We start from the raw sequence: 17,444 nt of genomic DNA, 5'->3' as shown, positions 1-17,444 counted from the left end.
AGAATTCCACAGGCTCACTAATCTTTGGGTGAAGACATATCTTCTCTCTCAGTTCTAAATAGCCTGCCTCACATCCTTAGACTGTGACCCCCGGTACTGGACTTCCTGGTCATCAAGAACATTCTTCCTATGTTTACCCTGTCTTGTCCTGTTGGAATATTACGTATAGGTTTCTGTGAGATTCCCTCATTTAGTGAACGTAGTGCTAACCTTCCAGTCTCCCTTCATACATGAGTCCTGCTGTTCCAGCCGGATTTGAAACAGTTACTACCCTACGGTTGTTAGAATACTGAATGGACTCTCAAACTCTTAACATTCGTCTGTACCTGTGTTTTTGTTTTTGTCCCTGTTTACCTATTATTTACTTATCTATGCTACTTAACTCTGTGATCTGCCTGTATTGCTCGCAAGACAAAGTACTGTCCCTCGGTACGCGTGACAATAAATTTAATTCAATTCAATTCAGTCTGATAAACTTTCTCACTCTCTCCATCACCAGAACATCTTTCCTTCACTAAAATTACACTCAGTATCCCAGATGTAGACTCACTAAGGATCTGTGCAATTTCACAGGGCTACACCATGATTCCAAGTAACAATAGCAGACTTCAATGATAGCACAGATGTCTTATAAAGTGAGTGTAGTGGGAAACCATAATTCTAAATCTCGTCCTGATGGGAATATTCAACCCTGTGAGCAATGATTGTGCTGACTCTACCTACATCGTTCCACAATACAATTGTGCCTCTGTGTGTAAGCTAAAACCCTTCACCGAGTGCATGAATAACTTAGATTTTTCCACATTAATTCATGGCCAGGGGGATCGCTCACCTCCCGGACCCCAGACTGGTGAAGGTAGAACAGGTTCTTTGTGGATTTTGACCTCAATCTAATTTAAGTGCAGTGTGACTCACAGTCTGTATCTGTCTGATTCACACAAGGAACTGAATATTAACAGAAACTTATTATCACTGAAAGGGGGTTTTCAGCCATTGTAAGTTTTGTTTTCTGATTACTGCGTTGAACACAAGAGGCAAGTATTATAAAGCCTGTAACGAGTCACTGATTTGTTTTTAACTCTGAGGAGGTCAAGGGTCAGCCTCGTTGACATGAAGCCTGGATCATCTCAGGTTTCACTCAAACAAGTCAGTGCAGTGTGCTGTCTGGGTGTCTGAGGAGGGGCGATTTGGTACATGCCATTGTTACGGTGGGTCTCATTGGTTCTGCCCATGATGTAAACTGGGTGAATGGGCAGGAATGATCATGAGTCCCTGAAGGAGCCGTGAGTTTTCACAGATTTAAATGAGGGAGTTTTAAAAATTCATTCACAGAATGTGGGTGTTGCTACTAAAGCCAGTATTTATTGCCCAGAAAGCAGTTAAGAATCAGCCACATTGATGTGAGTCTGGAGTCACATGAAGGTCAGACTGGGTAAAGATGGCAGTTTCCTTCCCTAGAGGGCAGTACTGAAGCAGATTGGTTTTTTTCAACAATCAACAATGGATTCTTGGTCATCATTAGATTCTTATTGAATTCCAGTTCCCCCATCTGCCATGGCAGGATTTGAACCCAGGTCCCCAGAACAGGTTATCTGGCTCAACGGTTGAGTGATAATACCACTAGGCCATTGCCTACCCCAGTTCTTATTTCAGTGGCATGGAAAGGTCTTAGAGGTACGGGTGAGTTCTTCTGAATGTACCTTTTGGGAGGTTCCAGAATGGGTTCACGACCCCTTTGATGAGCAGCGAGGCAGAGGAGCTGGGACAGCTGGCCCCACCCACACAGAGACTGGAGGGTCTTTGCATCTACGGGTTGCCAAGTAGAGCTATCAGAGTCGAAGTGTAGACTGTGCTCTCGCTCCCTGCACCCACCGTAGGTGGGACTGGTCACTGGGATTGGATGGGAATCCCAAACATTGGTCCCAGCTGCCTATCTGTTCAACCATCCATCCACCGTTGTTAAATGACTGAATAGTCCATTCCAGCCAATGATTTCTACATTACAGCAATGACTGCACTTCTATAGTAGTTGATTGGCCGTAGAGTGCTTTGAGATGTCTAGTCGTCATGCTGTCTGTCTCTCTCATTCTCGCTTGCTCGGTTGCTTTTTCTTGATTTCTTTCTCTCTGTCCCCCCACCCTTCCTCTTTCTCTCTCTCAATCTCTCTGCCTGCCCCTCTCCCTCTCGTTCTTTCTCTCTCTCTCTCTCTCTCTCTCTCTCTCTCTCTCCCCCCCCCCCCCCCCCCCCCCCCCCCCCCCCCCCCCAGTCTCTCTTTCTCTGTCTGTGCGTATGAGTGGCCACACGGTGACTCATGCCCCTCATGATTTTGTAAACCTCTATAAGGTCACCCCTCAGCCTCCGACGCTGTAGGCAAAACAGCTACAGCCTATTCAACCTCTCCCCATAGCTCAAATCCTCCAATCCTGGCAACATCCTTATAAATCTTTTCTGCATTTCAAGTTTAACAACATCTTTCCTGTAGCAGGGAGACCAGAATTGGACACAGTAATCTAAAAGTGGTCTCACCAATGTCCTGTACGGCCTTAACATGACATCCCAACTGCTATGCTCAATACACCTCGGCAGCCCTTGTAGTCTGGCCCATTCTCCTGATCCGTTGAAAGCATCTTGAGTACATCAATTTTTAAAATTCATTCACGGAATGAGAGTGACGATGACTAGAACAGCATTTGTTGCCCGTTCCTAATTGCCTCACGGTGCCATTAAGAGTCACCCACATTGCTGTGGGTCTGGAATGGGCCAGACCAGCTAAACATGGCAGATTTCCTTCTCAAAAGTGAACCGGATGGGGTTTTTAACAACAATTGACATTGTTTACATGGTCAGTATTGGAACAGAGACTTACTCCAGATGTTTAGCGAATTCAAATTTCCCCGTCTGCCATGTTGGGATTTGAGCTCATAACCTGAGAACATTGCATTAGAGTTCTGGATTACAAGGCCAGTGTCATTGCCACTACCTTTACCTCCAGTCGAAACTGGAGTAGGCCATTCTGCCCTTTGAGCCTGTTCCATCATTCGATGTGTTCATGGCTGATCATCCAACACAGTCCCCTGTTCCCACTTTCTCCCCCTGCCTTTTGATTACTTTTGCTGTAAGGACTCTAACTCGTTTGTGAAAACATTCAATGCTAATACCTCAACTGCTTTCTTGGGAGTGACTTCACAGGTTCACCATCCCCTGAGTGAAGAGATTTCTCACCTCAGTATGTTGATGGTATTGGGAGTCAGTCTGAGAAGGACCTCTGTCTAAATCAATGAGGTAAAAACCATGACTGCAGATGCTGGAAACCAGATTCTGGATCAGTGGTGCTGGAAGAGCACAGCAGTTCAGGCAGCATCCAAAGTGCAGTGAAATCGACGTTTCGGGCAAAAGCCCTTCATCAGGAATAAATGCAGAGAGCCTGAAGTGTGGAGAGATAAGCTAGAGGAGGGTGGGGGTGGAGAGAAAGTAGCAAAGAGTACAATAGGTGAGTGGGGGAGGGGATGAAGGTGATAGGTCAAGGAGGAGAGGGTGGAGTGGATAGGTGGAAAAGGAGATAGGAAGGTAGGACAAGTCCGGACAAGTCATGGGGACAGTGCTGAGCTGGAAGTTTGGAACTAGGGTGAGGTGGGGGAAGGAGCAATGAGGAAACTGTTGAATTCCATATTGAGGCCCTGGGGTTGAAGTGTTCCGAGGCGGAAGATGAGGCGTTCTTCCTCCAGGTGTCTGGTGGTGAGGGAACAGCGGTGAAGGAGGCTCAGGACCTCCATGTCCTCGGCAGAGTTGGAGGGGGAGTTGAAATGTTGGGCCACGGGGCGGTGGGGTTGGTTGGTGCGGGTGTCCCGGAGATGTTCCCTAAAGCGCTCTGCTAGGAGGTGCCCAGTCTCCCCAATGTAGAGGAGACCGCATCGGGAGCAACGGATACAATAAATGATATTAGTGGATGTGCAGGTAAAACTTTGATGGATGTGGAAGGCTCCTTTAGGGCCTTAAATAAAGGTGAGGGAGGAGGTGTGGACGCAGGTTTTATAGTTCCTGCGGTGGCAGAGGAAGGTGCCAGGATGGGAGGGTGGGTTGTAGGGGGGCGTGGATCTGACCAGGTAGTCACGGAGGGAACGGTCTTCATGGAAGGTGGAAAGGGGTGGGGAGGAAAATATATCTCTGGTGGTGGGGTCTTTTTGGAGGTGGCGGAAATGCCGGCGAATGATTTGGTTTATGCGAAGGTTGGTGGGGTGGAAGATGAGCACCAGGAGCATTCTGTCCTTGTTACGGTTGGAGGGGTGGGGTCTGAGGGCAGAGGTGCGGGATGTGGATGAGATGCATTGGAGGGCATCTTTAACCACGTGGGAAGGGAAATTGCGGTCTCTAAAGAAGGAGACCATCTGTGTGTTCTCTGGTGGAACTGGTCCTCCTGGAAGCAGATGCGGCGGAGGCGGAGGAATTGGGAATACGGAATGGCATTTTTGCAAGAGGTAGGGTGGGAAGAGGTGTAATCCAGGTAGCTGTGGGAGTCGGTGGGTTTGTAAAAATATGTCAGTGTCAAGTCGGTCGTCATTAATGGAGATGGAGAGGTCCAGGAAGGGGAGGGAGGTGTCAGAGATGGTCCAGTAAGGTCAGGGTGGAATGTGTTGGTGAAGTTGATGAATTGCTCAACCTCCTCGCGGGAGCACGAGGTGGCGCCAATGCAGTCAACAATGTAGCGGAGGAAGAGGTGGGGAGTGGTACCGGTGTAATTACAGAAGATCAACTGTTCTATGTAGCCAACAAAGAGACAGGCATAGCTGGGGCCCATACGTGTGCCCATGGCTACCCCTTTGGTCTGGAGGAAGTCCTGGGCCTCCTTCACTGCCACTCCCTCACCACCAGACGCCTGGAGGAAGAACGCCTCATCTTCTGCCTCGGAACATTTCAACCCAGGGCATCAATGTGGACTTCAACAGTTTCCTCATTTCCCCTTCCCCCACCTCACCCTAGTTCCAAACTTCCAGCTCAGCACTGTCCCCATGACTTGTCCTACCTGCCGATCTTCTTTTCCACCTATCCACTCCACCCTCTCCTCCCTGACCTATCACCTTCATATCCTCCCCCACTCACCCATTGTACTCTATGCTACTTTCTCCCCACTCCCACCCTCCTCTAGCTTATCTCTCCACGCTTCAGGCTCTCTGCCTTTATTCCTGATGAAGGGCTTTTGCCCGAAACGTCGATTTCGCTGCTCCTTGGATGCTGCCTGAACTACTGTGCTCTTCCAGCACCACTAATCCAGGACCTCTGCTTAAGCCTGGTTTTCTTGTTGGTTACAGATTGCTGGAGCTGTTCAGTCAGTACTGCCCGTTAATGAGAGAAGGAGTGCAGTCTACGTGTGCCGAGTGCACGATCAGCAGAACGAATGTGTATTCAGCGACTGGGCGAAGATCAAAGTTCATTTTATCAAATCTGGTAATGCTTCCTTTGTTTATCAGCGGTTGTCATGGGGACGTTGCTGACTGCATTAGTTTTCTAGCTGCTCTTGTCTCTCAGACCTCTAGATTTTGGAGTTAGTACAGAAAGCCAATCTTTGCTTATTTTGGCAGGAAAACAATCACCTTTCAGTGAGCTTGAGATATAATTTTTGCAGTTAAAGGATAGCCTTTACTTTTGAATGATCCCCTGAGAAGTGGTTTTGGCAATCCCCCTATTTCCCTCACCTCGAATATTAACTCTGCTTTATCAATGTTTAAACTCATTTGCCAATTTGTTAATGTCTTCCTGTAATTTGTTTCCATCCTGTTCAGTGTTGATTATCGATACTGTTCCCACCCATGGGCGGCACAGTGGTTAGCACTGCTGCCTCACAGCGCCAGAGACCCGGGTTCAATTCCCGCCTCAGGCGACTGACTGTGTGGAGTTTGCACGTTCTCCCCGTGTCTGCATGGGTTTCCTCCAGGTGCTCCGGTTTCCTCCCACAGTCCAAAGATGTGCAGGTCAGGTTAATTGGCCATGCTAAATTGTCCGTAATGTTAGGTTAGGGGTATGGGTGGGTTGCGCTTCGACGGGTCGGTGTGGACTTGTTGGGCCGAAGGGCCTGTTTCCACACTGTAAGTAATCTATAATCTATAACACCCCTTGTGCATCTCACTGCAAATGTTAGAATCACCTATCAGTGTGGAAATAGCATTTTTTATTCCACAGTCTGGATTTTATTTTGCCTGATGAAGGAGCAGCGCTCTGAAAGCTTGTGATTTCAAATAAACCCGTTGAACTATGTGATTTTTGAATTTATCCTCCCCAGTTCAACACTGGCATCTCCATCTCATCGATATTTCCTGATCAACCAGTTCAGCGATGTTATTGCATATCTCTGGAGCGGGTGGGGTTTGAACCAAGCTAAGAGGTAGGGACACTGCCACCCTGCACCACAACAGCCCTAGGTGATGCCACAGTTGATTTGGTTGATGTCAGGAGTGATCAGCTGGAGTGGCAGTTCTGACTTTGGCGAGGAGAAAGTGAGGACTGCAGATGCTGGAGATCAGAGCTGAAAATGTGTTGCTGGAAAAGCGCAGCAGGTCAGGGAGTATCCAAGGAGCAGGAGAATCGACGTTTCGGGCATAAGCCCGAGATTCCTGAAGAAGGGCTTATGCCCGAAACGTCGAATCTCCTGTTCCTTGGATGCTGCCTGACCTGCTGACTTTGGCGAGACAACACTTTCCCAGTATCTGCTGTCTGTTCTGAAACTCCCTCTGCATTCTCCTACCTCTCGTTCCCTACTCTCTGATCTTCTTTATTCATCTATCATTGGGCACTTCATCAAAAGATTTTTATTGTTTAAATTCAGGAAAAGGTTAGGCCGCTTTCGGAATACCGTGTGCAGTTCTGGTCTCCTTCCTGTCGGAAGGATGTTGTGAAACTTAAAAGGGGTTTCAGAAAAGGTTTACAAGGATGTTGAAAATGGGTTGCTGGAAAAGCGCAGCAGGTCAGGCAGCATCAGGCAGCTCCTGATGAAGGGCTTATGCCCGAAACGTTGAATTCCTGATGAAGGGCTTATGCCCGAAACATCGAATTTCCTGTTCCTTGGATGCTGGCTGACCTGCTGCGCTTTTCCAGCAACACATTTTGAGCTGTGATACTCCAGCATCTGCAGACCTCACTTTCTCCCCTTACAAGGATGTTGCCAGGGTTGGAGGATTTCAGCTATTGGGAGAGGCTGCATAGGCTGGGGCTGTTTTCCCAGGAGCGTCGGAGACTGAGGGAAGACCTTACATGGGTTAATAAAATCATGAGGGGTATGAATAGGGTAAATAGACAAAGTCTTTTCCTAGGTGTCGGGGAGTCCAGAACTAGAGGGCATGCCCCTCAGGTCTCTGTCAAAATTTTCCCTTTTCACCCTAGACCTATGTCCTCTCATTCTGGACTCCCCCACCCCAAGGAAAAGACTTTGTCTATTTATCCTATCCATTGTCATCATGATTTTATAATCCTTTATTAGATCACCCCTCAGCCTACGACCTTCTCGGGAAAACGGCCCCAGCCCATTCAGTGTCTCCCTGTAGCTCAAACCTTCTAACCCCAGCAATATCCTTGTAAATCTTTTCTGACACTTTTCAGGTTTCACAACATCCTTCCTGTCGGAGGGAGACCAGTAATGCACACAATATTCCAACTCCTGCTCCTGGTTCTTAGGTGTATATGTCCGTGTGAAGATAGCTCAGGGTAACTCCTTTTCAGATTGTCCTGCCTCGATGCTATTGTTTAAGTACTCTAGCCTGGTACCAGAATCCTTTTCTCTTCCCGCTACATCTTGCAGTATGTTGTCGTTCCGTTATTCTTTGGAAACTAAAGGACAGATTCACTCTTCAGGCAATAACTCCATACGCTCCGCGTTTAATCTGCACTCAAGGTATTTTGCTTTTCTTACGAGCTGTTGTGGTTCTGTTCGCCGAGCTGGAAGTTTTTGTTGCAAACGTTTCGTCCCCTGGCTAGGAGACATCATCAGTGCTCTGGAGCCTCCTGCAAAGCGCTTCTTTGATTGGGTCCAACCAATATACCAACCACTACAGCGGACAGCTGAAACTGACACCCGGAAGCGATAAGGACAGACCACTATAAATAACCGGAAGAAACATCAAAGAAGCGCTTCGCAGGAGGCTCCAGAGCACTGATGATGTCTCCTAGCCAGGGGACGAAACGTTTGCAACAAAAACTTCCAGCTCGGCGAACAGAACCACAACAACGAGCACCCGAGCTACAAATCTTCGCACAAACCTTTTCTTACAAGCATTTGTTGACTTTAATCGCAGAGTTACCTCACAGGTGGAAGGGGGAGCCAGTGATTGGACTACAGCCTGAATCTCTGAGGGTCAAAGTTGGTCAGAGAGTGTCCTTGAGGTGTGTTGCTTTCGGAATTCCTGCTCCAAAATACCAGTGGTACAAAAATGGCATCCCGTTACCTCACCAAACTGAAAGGGAGTTGGTGGTAAGTTAACAGATCTGTGTCTCCAAGCAACCAGTGGATGGAACAAATTACTATTGGTCTGAATGCAGTTGTACAAAGAACTTGAGTGTGTGTTTTGTCTATCGCTGTATTGATCAATGAAAGGTTATTTGATTGGTGTATGAGGCTGAAAGGTGTGAGATTAATTTGATCACTGTTACAGTTCTGGACATTGTGCGACCTGTGAATGTTGGGACATTGTTTCAATGAGGACAGTAAGTTGAACTGGGGATGATTGTAAATAGACAGGCATGTATAATGGGCAACAATCCGATTTTGCGTGTTTTGCACTATTGTTAAATGTTGAAAGAACTCCAGATTACTGAATTCCCACTCAGAAAGGTGGTATGGAATTGGCTCAAGATAAGCACAGCAGGTCAGGCAGCATCCGAGGAGCAGGGAAATCGACGTTTCGGGCAAAAGTCCTTTGTCAAAAACAGTAGCCACTTCTGCCTAGTATGGAATTGGCTGATGGTTCAGTGTTGGAAGACACAGGCACAAAGCCATTTGACCCCTCAAGCCTGGTTAGACTACAATGTGGGCGGCACGGTGGCACAGTGGTTAGCACTGCTGCCGCACAGCGTCTGAGACCCGGGTTCAGTTCCCGACTCAGGCGACTGACTGTGTGGAGTTTGCATGTTCTCCCCGTGTCTGCGTGGGTTTCCTCCGGGTGCTCCGGTTTCCTCCCACTGTCCAAAGATGTGCGGGGTCAGGTGAATTGGCCATGCTAAATTGCCCATAGTGTTAGGTAAGGGGTAAATGTAGGGGTATGGGTGGGTTGCGCTTCGGCGGGTCGGTGTGGACTTGTTGGGCCGAAGGGCCTGTTTCCACACTGTAAGTAATCTAATCTAATCTAATCTAGTAACTCCATTCACCCAATATCTCGAAAAGCCTATCCCTGAAAAGCTTTCCATAAAATGCTGGTTAACCTCAAATTTAAAATGTGTAATTCTTCTAGCATCTGTTGCCATTGAAAGAAGAGAATTTTAACCTTCTGCCACCCTTTAGAGTCATACAGCATGGGAAACAGACCCTTCAGTCCAACTTGTCTGCACCGACCAGACATCTCAGTCTGGCCTACTCCCATTTGCCAGCACTTGGCCCATATCCCTCTAAATCCTTCCTATTCGTGTACGCATCCAAATGCTTTTAATTGTACCATTCTCCACCACTTCCTTTGGTAGCTCATTCCATACACAGCTGCAAATGTGTTGCTGGTCAAAGCACAGCAGGCCAGGCAGCATCTCAGGAATAGAGAATTCGACGTTTCGAGCATAAGCCCTGATGAAGGGCTTATGCTCGAAACGTCGAATTCTCTATTCCTGAGATGCTGCCTGGCCTGCTGTGCTTTGACCAGCAACACATTTGCAGCTGTGATCTCCAGCATCTGCAGACCTCATTTTTTACATTCCATACACACACCACCCTCTGCGTGGAAAAGTTACCCCTTAGGTCCTTTTTATATCTTTCTCCTCTCCCCTTATAGCTATACCAGATAGTTTTCTCCTCACTCTAGGAAATTTGGCTATTCACCCTGGCCATGTGCTTGTGATTTTATAAACCCCTATAAGGTCATCCCTCAGCCTCTGATGCTCCAGGGAAAACAGCCCCAGCCTATTTAGCCTCTCCCTGTAGCTCAACCCCACCAGTCATGGCAACGTCATTGTAAATCTTTTCTGCACCCTCTCTAGTTTAACAACATCCTTTCTATTTTACTGTAGTAAGCAATATTCTAAAAGCGGCCTCACCAAAATCCTGAACAACCACAACATGACCTCTGAACTCCTAAACTCAATGCTCTGATGAACGAAGGCAAGTGTGGAGCCTTCAGCCACACAGTGAAATTCATTTGATTCTGTTCTACAATTCACCTCGACCCTGCCTTAGGATAAGAACCCCAATTGTACAGCCGTGTCTTTTCAAATTAATACTTTTGTAGGTTGAGAGGAGACTGCTAATGCTTGTGTAATTAGACAGATCATTAAAACTATCACATGCAAAAAATTATTTCACTACTTTGCATGGATGTCTGTTTCGCAACTTTGCTCCTGAGAAGTCTTGCGTTAATTTTGAGGCTACAGCAACCATTTCTAGACTCCCCAACCAGAAGTAATAGGTGTTCCTAGTCTGCCTTTCTTTTCACCTTAATTCTTGAATGCTCTCATCAAGCCATTGCTGGATAGAACAATAGAACATTCCAGCACAGTGCAGGCCCTTCAGCCCTCGATGTTGAGCCAACCTGTGGAACCAATCTGAAGCCCATCTAACCTACTCTATTCCATTATCATCCATATGTCTATCCAATGATCATTTAAATGCCCATTAAATTGGAGAGTCTACAACTTCCAGGCAATGCATTCCATGCCCCTACTACTCTCTGAGTAACAAAACTATCTCTGACATTTGTCCTATATCTACCTCCCCTCAATTTAAAGCTATCGTGCTAGCCATCACCATCTGAGGAAAAAGACTCTCCCTGTCCAGGAGAAAGTGAGGTCTGCAGATGCTGGAGATCAGAGCTGAAAATGTGTTGCTGGAAAAGCGCAGCAGGTCAGGCAACATCCAAGGAACAGGAAATTCGACATTTCGGGCATAAGCCCTTCTTCAGGAAAGAAGGGCTGAAGAAGGGCTTATGCCCGAAACGTCGAATTTCCTGTCCCTTGCATGCTGCCTGACCTGCTGCGCTTTTCCAGCAACACATTTTCAGCTCTCCCTGTCCACCCAATTTAACTCTCTGATTATCTTATATGTCTCAATTAAGTCGTCTCTCAACTTTCTTCTGTCTAACAAAAACAACCTCAGTTCCTTCAGCCTTTCCTCATAAGACCTTCCCTCCATATCAGGCAACATCCTAGTAAATCTCATCTGGACCTTTCCAAAGTTCCCACATCCTTCCTTTAATGCAGTGACCAGAACTGTACGCAATACTCCAAGTGCGGTCGCATCAGAGTTTTGTACAGCTGCAGCATGACCATGTGGCTCCGAAACTCAATCCCTCCACCAATAAAAGCTAACACACCGCATGCCTTCTTAACAACACTATTAATCTGGGTGACAACTTTGAGAGATCTGTATACATGGATACTGAGATCTCTCTGCTCATCTACCCTACCAAGAATCTTAACCATCCGCCCAGATCTCTGCATTCCTGTTACTCCTTCCAAAGTGAATCACCTCACACTTTTCTGCATTAACTCCATTTGCCACCTCTCAGCCCAGCTCTGCAGCTTATCTATATCCCTCTGTAACCTACAACCTCCTTCGGCACTATGCACAACTCCACTGACCTTAGTGTCATCCTCAAATTTACTAATCCATCCTTCTATGCCTTCATTCAGGTCATTTATAAACATGACAAACAGCAGTGGCCCCAAAACAGACCCTTGCGGGACACCATTAGTAACTGAACTCCAGGATGAACATTTCCCATCAACCACAACCCTTTGTCTTCTTTCAGCTAGGCAATGTCTGATCCAAACCGCTAAATCGCTCTCAATCTCATGCCTCTGTATTTTGTGCAATAGCCTACCGTGGGGAACCTTATCAAACCCCTTACTGAAATCCATACACACCACATCAACCTCTTTACCCTCATCCATCTTTTTGGGCACCTTTCCAAAGAACTCAATAAGGTTTGTGAGGCACGACCTACCCTTCACAAAACTGTGTTAACTATCCCTAATCAACTTATTCCTCTCCAGATGATTATAAATCCTATCTTTTATAACCTTTTCCTACACTTTACCCACAACTGAAATAAGGTTCACTGGTCTATAATTTGCCAGGATTGTTTTTTGAACACGGGAACAACATTTGCTATCCTCCAGTCTTCTGGTACTACTCCTGTAGACAATGACGACATAAATATCAAATCCAAAGGCTCTGTAATCTCCTCCCTGACTTCCCAGAGAATCCTAGGATAAATCCCATCCGGCCCAGGGGATTTAGCCAATCTTCACTCTTTCCAGAATTTCTAACACCTCCTCCTTGTGAACCTCAATCCGATCTAGGCTAGCAGCCTGTTTCTCAGTATTCTCCTTGACAACATTGTCTTTTTCCAGTGTGAATACTGACGACAAATATTCATTTAGTGCTTTCCCTATCTCCTCAGATTCCACACACACCTTCCCCCGTGATTAGCCCTAATCTTACTCCAGTCATTTTTTTATCCCTTATATACTTATAGAAAGCTTTAGGATTTTCCCTGATCTTCTCCACCAACAACTTCTCATGTCTCCTCCTGGCTCTTCTTAGCTCTTCTGCATTCCACAGCATGAAGTCTGAGTTCATATATTGTCTCCTTATCGTTTAATCCTTGGAGTGCAGGTACCCTTCCACCCTTCCGAGGCCGATACACCCTTCCCAAGGTGTTCTGCTCAGTTGTGGTCTTTTTTTATATTTCTTCTCCATGGGATGTAAGTGGTGGTAACAAGGCTTGTATTTGTGAGTGTCCCTAAATGCTCTCGAACTGAGTGGCTGGTGAGGCCTAAGGTACCATGTCCTGTGCCATTTTTGGGGTCATCTTCTCATTATTAGAAAGAAGTTGCTCAAAGGTATCGTAGCACAAACACACTGTGGCCACACTAAGTTGTTTAATGAAGGTACATTTCATTTTCTCTCTGCCTAGATAGCCACGGTCGAGATGAGACACTACGGAACGTACCTGTGTGCGGTCAGCAATGACCAAGGAGAATGTTGGAGCTCTGCTGCTGACCTGAGTGTAGGTAAATACTGGCACAGCATTGCGCATCAGAGACCCACCCAGAATTCCATGGGGCACAGAAACGAGCCATTCCACTGATGTCTATGCTCCAAGCGAAGTATGACCCACATCTAACCTTATCAATAAATCCCCTCTCCTGACGTTCCCGTCGGTCTGCCGCCCTTGTCCTTCTCAAAGGAAGTGAACCTTTTCCATTACCCTTGAGCCGAGGGAGCATGGTCTGATGTCACCAGAATAGTGTGGTTCTAATTTTAGCCTGGTCCTGAACATTCTAACCAGAGGAATGTGGATGATAATTTCGCTAGCATGGTTAGTAAGTTTGTGGATGAGGCCCAAGTTGGTGGTACAGTCCACAGTGAAGAATGTTATCGAAGATTACAAAGGGATTGTGATCAATTTGGCTAATGGCCTGAAGAATGGTAGGTAGGGTTTAATTTGGATAAATGTAGGGTGTTGCATTTTGGTAAAATAACCAAGGGCAGGGCTCACACGAGTTAGTGGTAAGGCCCTGGATATTATTGTCGAACAGAGAGACCTAGAGGTTCAAGTACATGCTTCTTTTGAAGATTGTATCCCAGGTACATGGTTGGTTAGGAAGGTGTTTAGCACATTAGCCTTCATTGCTCAGACCATTGAGTATAAGAGTTGCGATGCCATATGGAGGTTGTACAGGGAGAAAGTGAGGACTGCAGATGCTGGCGATCAGAGCTGAAAATGTGTTGCTGGAAAAGCGCAGCAGGTCAGGCAGCATCCAAGGCATTGGTAAGACCTCTTCACTAGCTTCGCCCCAAAAGGCATCAAAAATTCTACAGCTTATTGTATTCACCCACAGATTGGTGAGATGTCTGTAAATATCAGTTATCAAAGGCCAAGCTTTCTGAAATTCAATCCTAGTATGTTTCCACCTTAACATCCTATTGGGCCTTTTCCCAACAACACTTAATAAGATTATCTCCTGCTAACTCCATAACCTCCTATTTTCCCTTGGCCCTACTATTAGGTTTTGGAGCAAAAGAAATATTGTGTTCACATTAAAATGAAAGACATAACTACGATAAGCTAGGATGACAGTGAGGGTTGGAACTGAAGTGATATTTGTGATGTTTTAATTTTATATCCCCACACTTATTAATACAAATTTGGGTCAGGAGAAGGCCATTTGGCCTTTCAAATGCAACTCAATGCAATCATGGCCGATCTGTTTGAAATCTCAAATCCTCATTCCTGCCTGCTCCTGATGACCTTTCACCCCCGGATGTAAGTTTGCTCGCTGAGCTGGAAGGTTCGTTTTCAGACGTTTCGACACCATACTTGATAATATCTTCAGTGAGCTTCCGGATAAAGCACTGGTGGTGTAGCCCGTTTTCTATTGAGATGTTTAGGTTTCCTTGGATTGGTGATGTCATTTCCTGTTCTTTCTCTGAGGGTGGTAAATGGGGTCCAAGCTGATGTGTTTGTTGGTAGAGTTCCTGTTGGAATGCCAAAAACACTAAAACAGTAGGTAATGAACTTAAAAGATCACATCCAGACAACAAGCAAAACAAACGTCATTTGCAAAATGTGTTGCAAGGACTACATTGGACAAACAGGCAGAAAACTAGCCACCAGGATACATGAACATCAACTAGCCACAAAAAGACATGACCCTCTCTCACTAGTATCCTCACATACAGATGAGGAATGCACTACTTCGACTGGGACAACGCATCCATCCTAGGACAAGCCAAACAGAGACACGCATGAGAATTCCTAGACGTATGGCATTCCAAAGTCTGAAAATGAACCTTCCAGCTCAGCGAGCAAGCTTATATCCAGAACCTTAACCTGAGCTACAAATCTTCTTCAAACTCGCTAACCTTTCACTCTCTTGTTCAACAAGAATTTATCCACCTCTTTCTTAATGTAGTGTTTGTTACAGTTCTTGCAACATATTTTGCAAATGACGTTTGTTCTGCTTGTTGTCTGGATGTGGTCTTGTGGGTGGCACGGTGGCACAGTGGTTAGCACTGCTGCCTCTCAGCGCCAGAGACCCAGGTTCAATTCCCGCCTCAGGTGACTGTGTGGAGTTTGCACGTTCTCCCCTTGTCTGCGTGGGTTTCCTCCGGGTGCTCCGGTTTCCTCCCACAGTCCAAAGATGTGCGGGTCAGGTGAATTGGCCATGCTAAATTGCCCGTAGTGTTAGGTAAGGGGTAAATGTAGAGGAATGGATGGGTTGTGCTTCGGCAGGTCAGTGTGGACTTGTTGGGCTGAAGGGCCTGTTTCTACACTGTGAGTAATCTACTCTACTCCAAAAATATTGCAGCAGCTTGCCGAGGTTCTTTAGCACTTTCCAAACCCAGGACCACTGCCATCTGGAAGGATAAGGGCAGCAGAGCAATGGGAATACCACCCCCTGCAAGTTCTTTCCAGGCCACTCACCATCCTGACTTGGAAACGCCATGCTTCACTGTCACTGGGTCAAAGTCCTAGCAATATTGTGGGTTTATCTACAGCACAAGGACAGCATTGGTTCAAGAAGGCAGATCAAAGGCAACTAGGATGGGCAATATATGCTGGACCAGCCAGCATTGCCCACGTCCCACAAGTGAAAGAAAAATCTAGGAGACAAGGGGGTGCAGTTTGTACAGTGTGGGCTGGAGCACGGAATCTTAGGTGAGGCTGGTTATAAGAAGAGCTCATGTCACAGTTTTAGGTTAAACCACACCCAAGACTGAAGCGTATCTCACTCTCACTCACACACTCACACTCTCACTCTCTTGCACTCACTCACATGTGCACACTCACTCTCACGCACTTGCGCACACTGATTCGCTGCCGTGGCCCATGGTAGTTCATGTGTTGAAGGGATTCCCACAGCTGATGTTAGCGTCAGACCCAGTGAAAGTGGAGAGATGGTGTTAAATGTCCAAATGAGGGATACTGTGTAACTCGGTGCAGACGCTAGTGGTGTTCCTATGCACTTGCTGCTCTTGTCTGTGAGGTAAGGTCGGAGGTTTGGAAGGGACTGTGACAGGAATCCAGGTGTAACATTACAGTGCATCTTGTAGTTGTACACACTGCTGTTACTGTGTGGCAGGGTATGCTGAACGGGATGGATAGGACACTGAGCCAATGGCTGCTTTGTTTTGGATGTGTGTGACCCAAAATGGTTACCTTCTTGTAGCCTGGTCAGTTCTGTCCTGCGACCAGTGTGTTATCTGAGATTCCTATTCTGGACACAGCTGTGAGTTATTCCAACTTTTAAAAAAATTAAATTGCTTCTCGTTCTCTCTTACAGTTGAAATCATTCCTATCGCTGTATCATTGCCTCCTCTCAGAGTGGCAGGTAAGAATAATGCTTTCTTTGAGCATTTTCAGTAAGTTTTCGGAATGTAATGTTTTGAAGACTGTGTCTGGGTACTTCCCTCTGAAACCAGATGAAACTGGTCTGGTCCAGTTCATTGACTGCCTAATCTGTTCCATTGCCAAACCCAAGAGTCCTTTAGGCCCTTGTGCTGAGTTAATTTTGAACAGGCACGTTTCAGGCTCGCTTCACACAGGATTCTTACATCCACTGAAAGATACTGCCGCCCTCACAGTCTGGACTGGAGTTGTATATAATGGTACCCAGGAAAGCACCCCAGCCCCTTGAGCCTGCACCACATTTCAGTTCGCTAATGGCTGGTCAACTTGGTCCGTTAACCTTTAATGGTCCTATCAAAGCAATCAGATTTGAAATTTCTATTTAACCTCAACAGATTTTGAAGAGGAGAAACTTCCATTTGTTCACTATCCAGCAGTGGTTAGCACTGCTGCCTCACAGCACCAGGGACCTGGGTTCAATTCCCGCCTCAGGCAACTGACTGTGTGGAGTTTGCACGTTCTCCCCGTGTCTGTGTGGGTTTCCTCCGGGTGCTCCGGTTTCCTCCCACAGTCTAAAGATGTGCGGGTCAGGTGAATTGGCCATGCTAAATTGCCCGTAGTGTTAGGTAAGGGGTATATGTATGGGTGGGTTGCGCTTCGGTGGGTCGGTGTGGACTTGTTGGGCCAAAGGGCCTGTTTCCACACTGTAAGTAATCTAATCTAATCTAATCTAAAATTTGTTCACAGGACAGGGTATCACCGGCTGGGCCAGCATCTCTTGGCCGTCCCTAGTTGCCCTTGGGTTGAGCTTCCTTCTTGAACCCCTGCAGTGCCCTGGGGTGCAGGTTGCTGTGCAGAGATGTAAGGGAGGGAGTCCCAGGATTTTGACCAGCAACACTGAAGGAA

At 46.6% G+C, this 17,444-nt stretch overlaps 1 protein-coding gene across 1 annotated transcript in view; it reads left to right on the top strand.

The window, feature by feature from the left end:
- The window catches only part of malt3 (MALT paracaspase 3), a 138,894-nt gene that overhangs the window by 50,766 nt on the left and 70,684 nt on the right, over window positions 1-17,444 (top strand). The window contains exons 4-7 of the mRNA XM_060853749.1: window positions 5,307-5,442; window positions 8,280-8,455; window positions 13,101-13,197; window positions 16,474-16,521. Coding sequence (XP_060709732.1) covers window positions 5,307-5,442; window positions 8,280-8,455; window positions 13,101-13,197; window positions 16,474-16,521 — 457 coding nt within the window. The remainder of the gene's footprint in view (window positions 1-5,306; window positions 5,443-8,279; window positions 8,456-13,100; window positions 13,198-16,473; window positions 16,522-17,444) is intronic.

This window comes from Hemiscyllium ocellatum, chromosome 42 (assembly GCF_020745735.1).
Source record: "Hemiscyllium ocellatum isolate sHemOce1 chromosome 42, sHemOce1.pat.X.cur, whole genome shotgun sequence".
In the NCBI taxonomy this organism is placed as follows: Eukaryota; Metazoa; Chordata; class Chondrichthyes; order Orectolobiformes; family Hemiscylliidae; genus Hemiscyllium; species Hemiscyllium ocellatum.
Note: the sequence above shows the minus strand (reverse complement) of the source record. Positions and strands in the feature narration are given on the sequence as shown.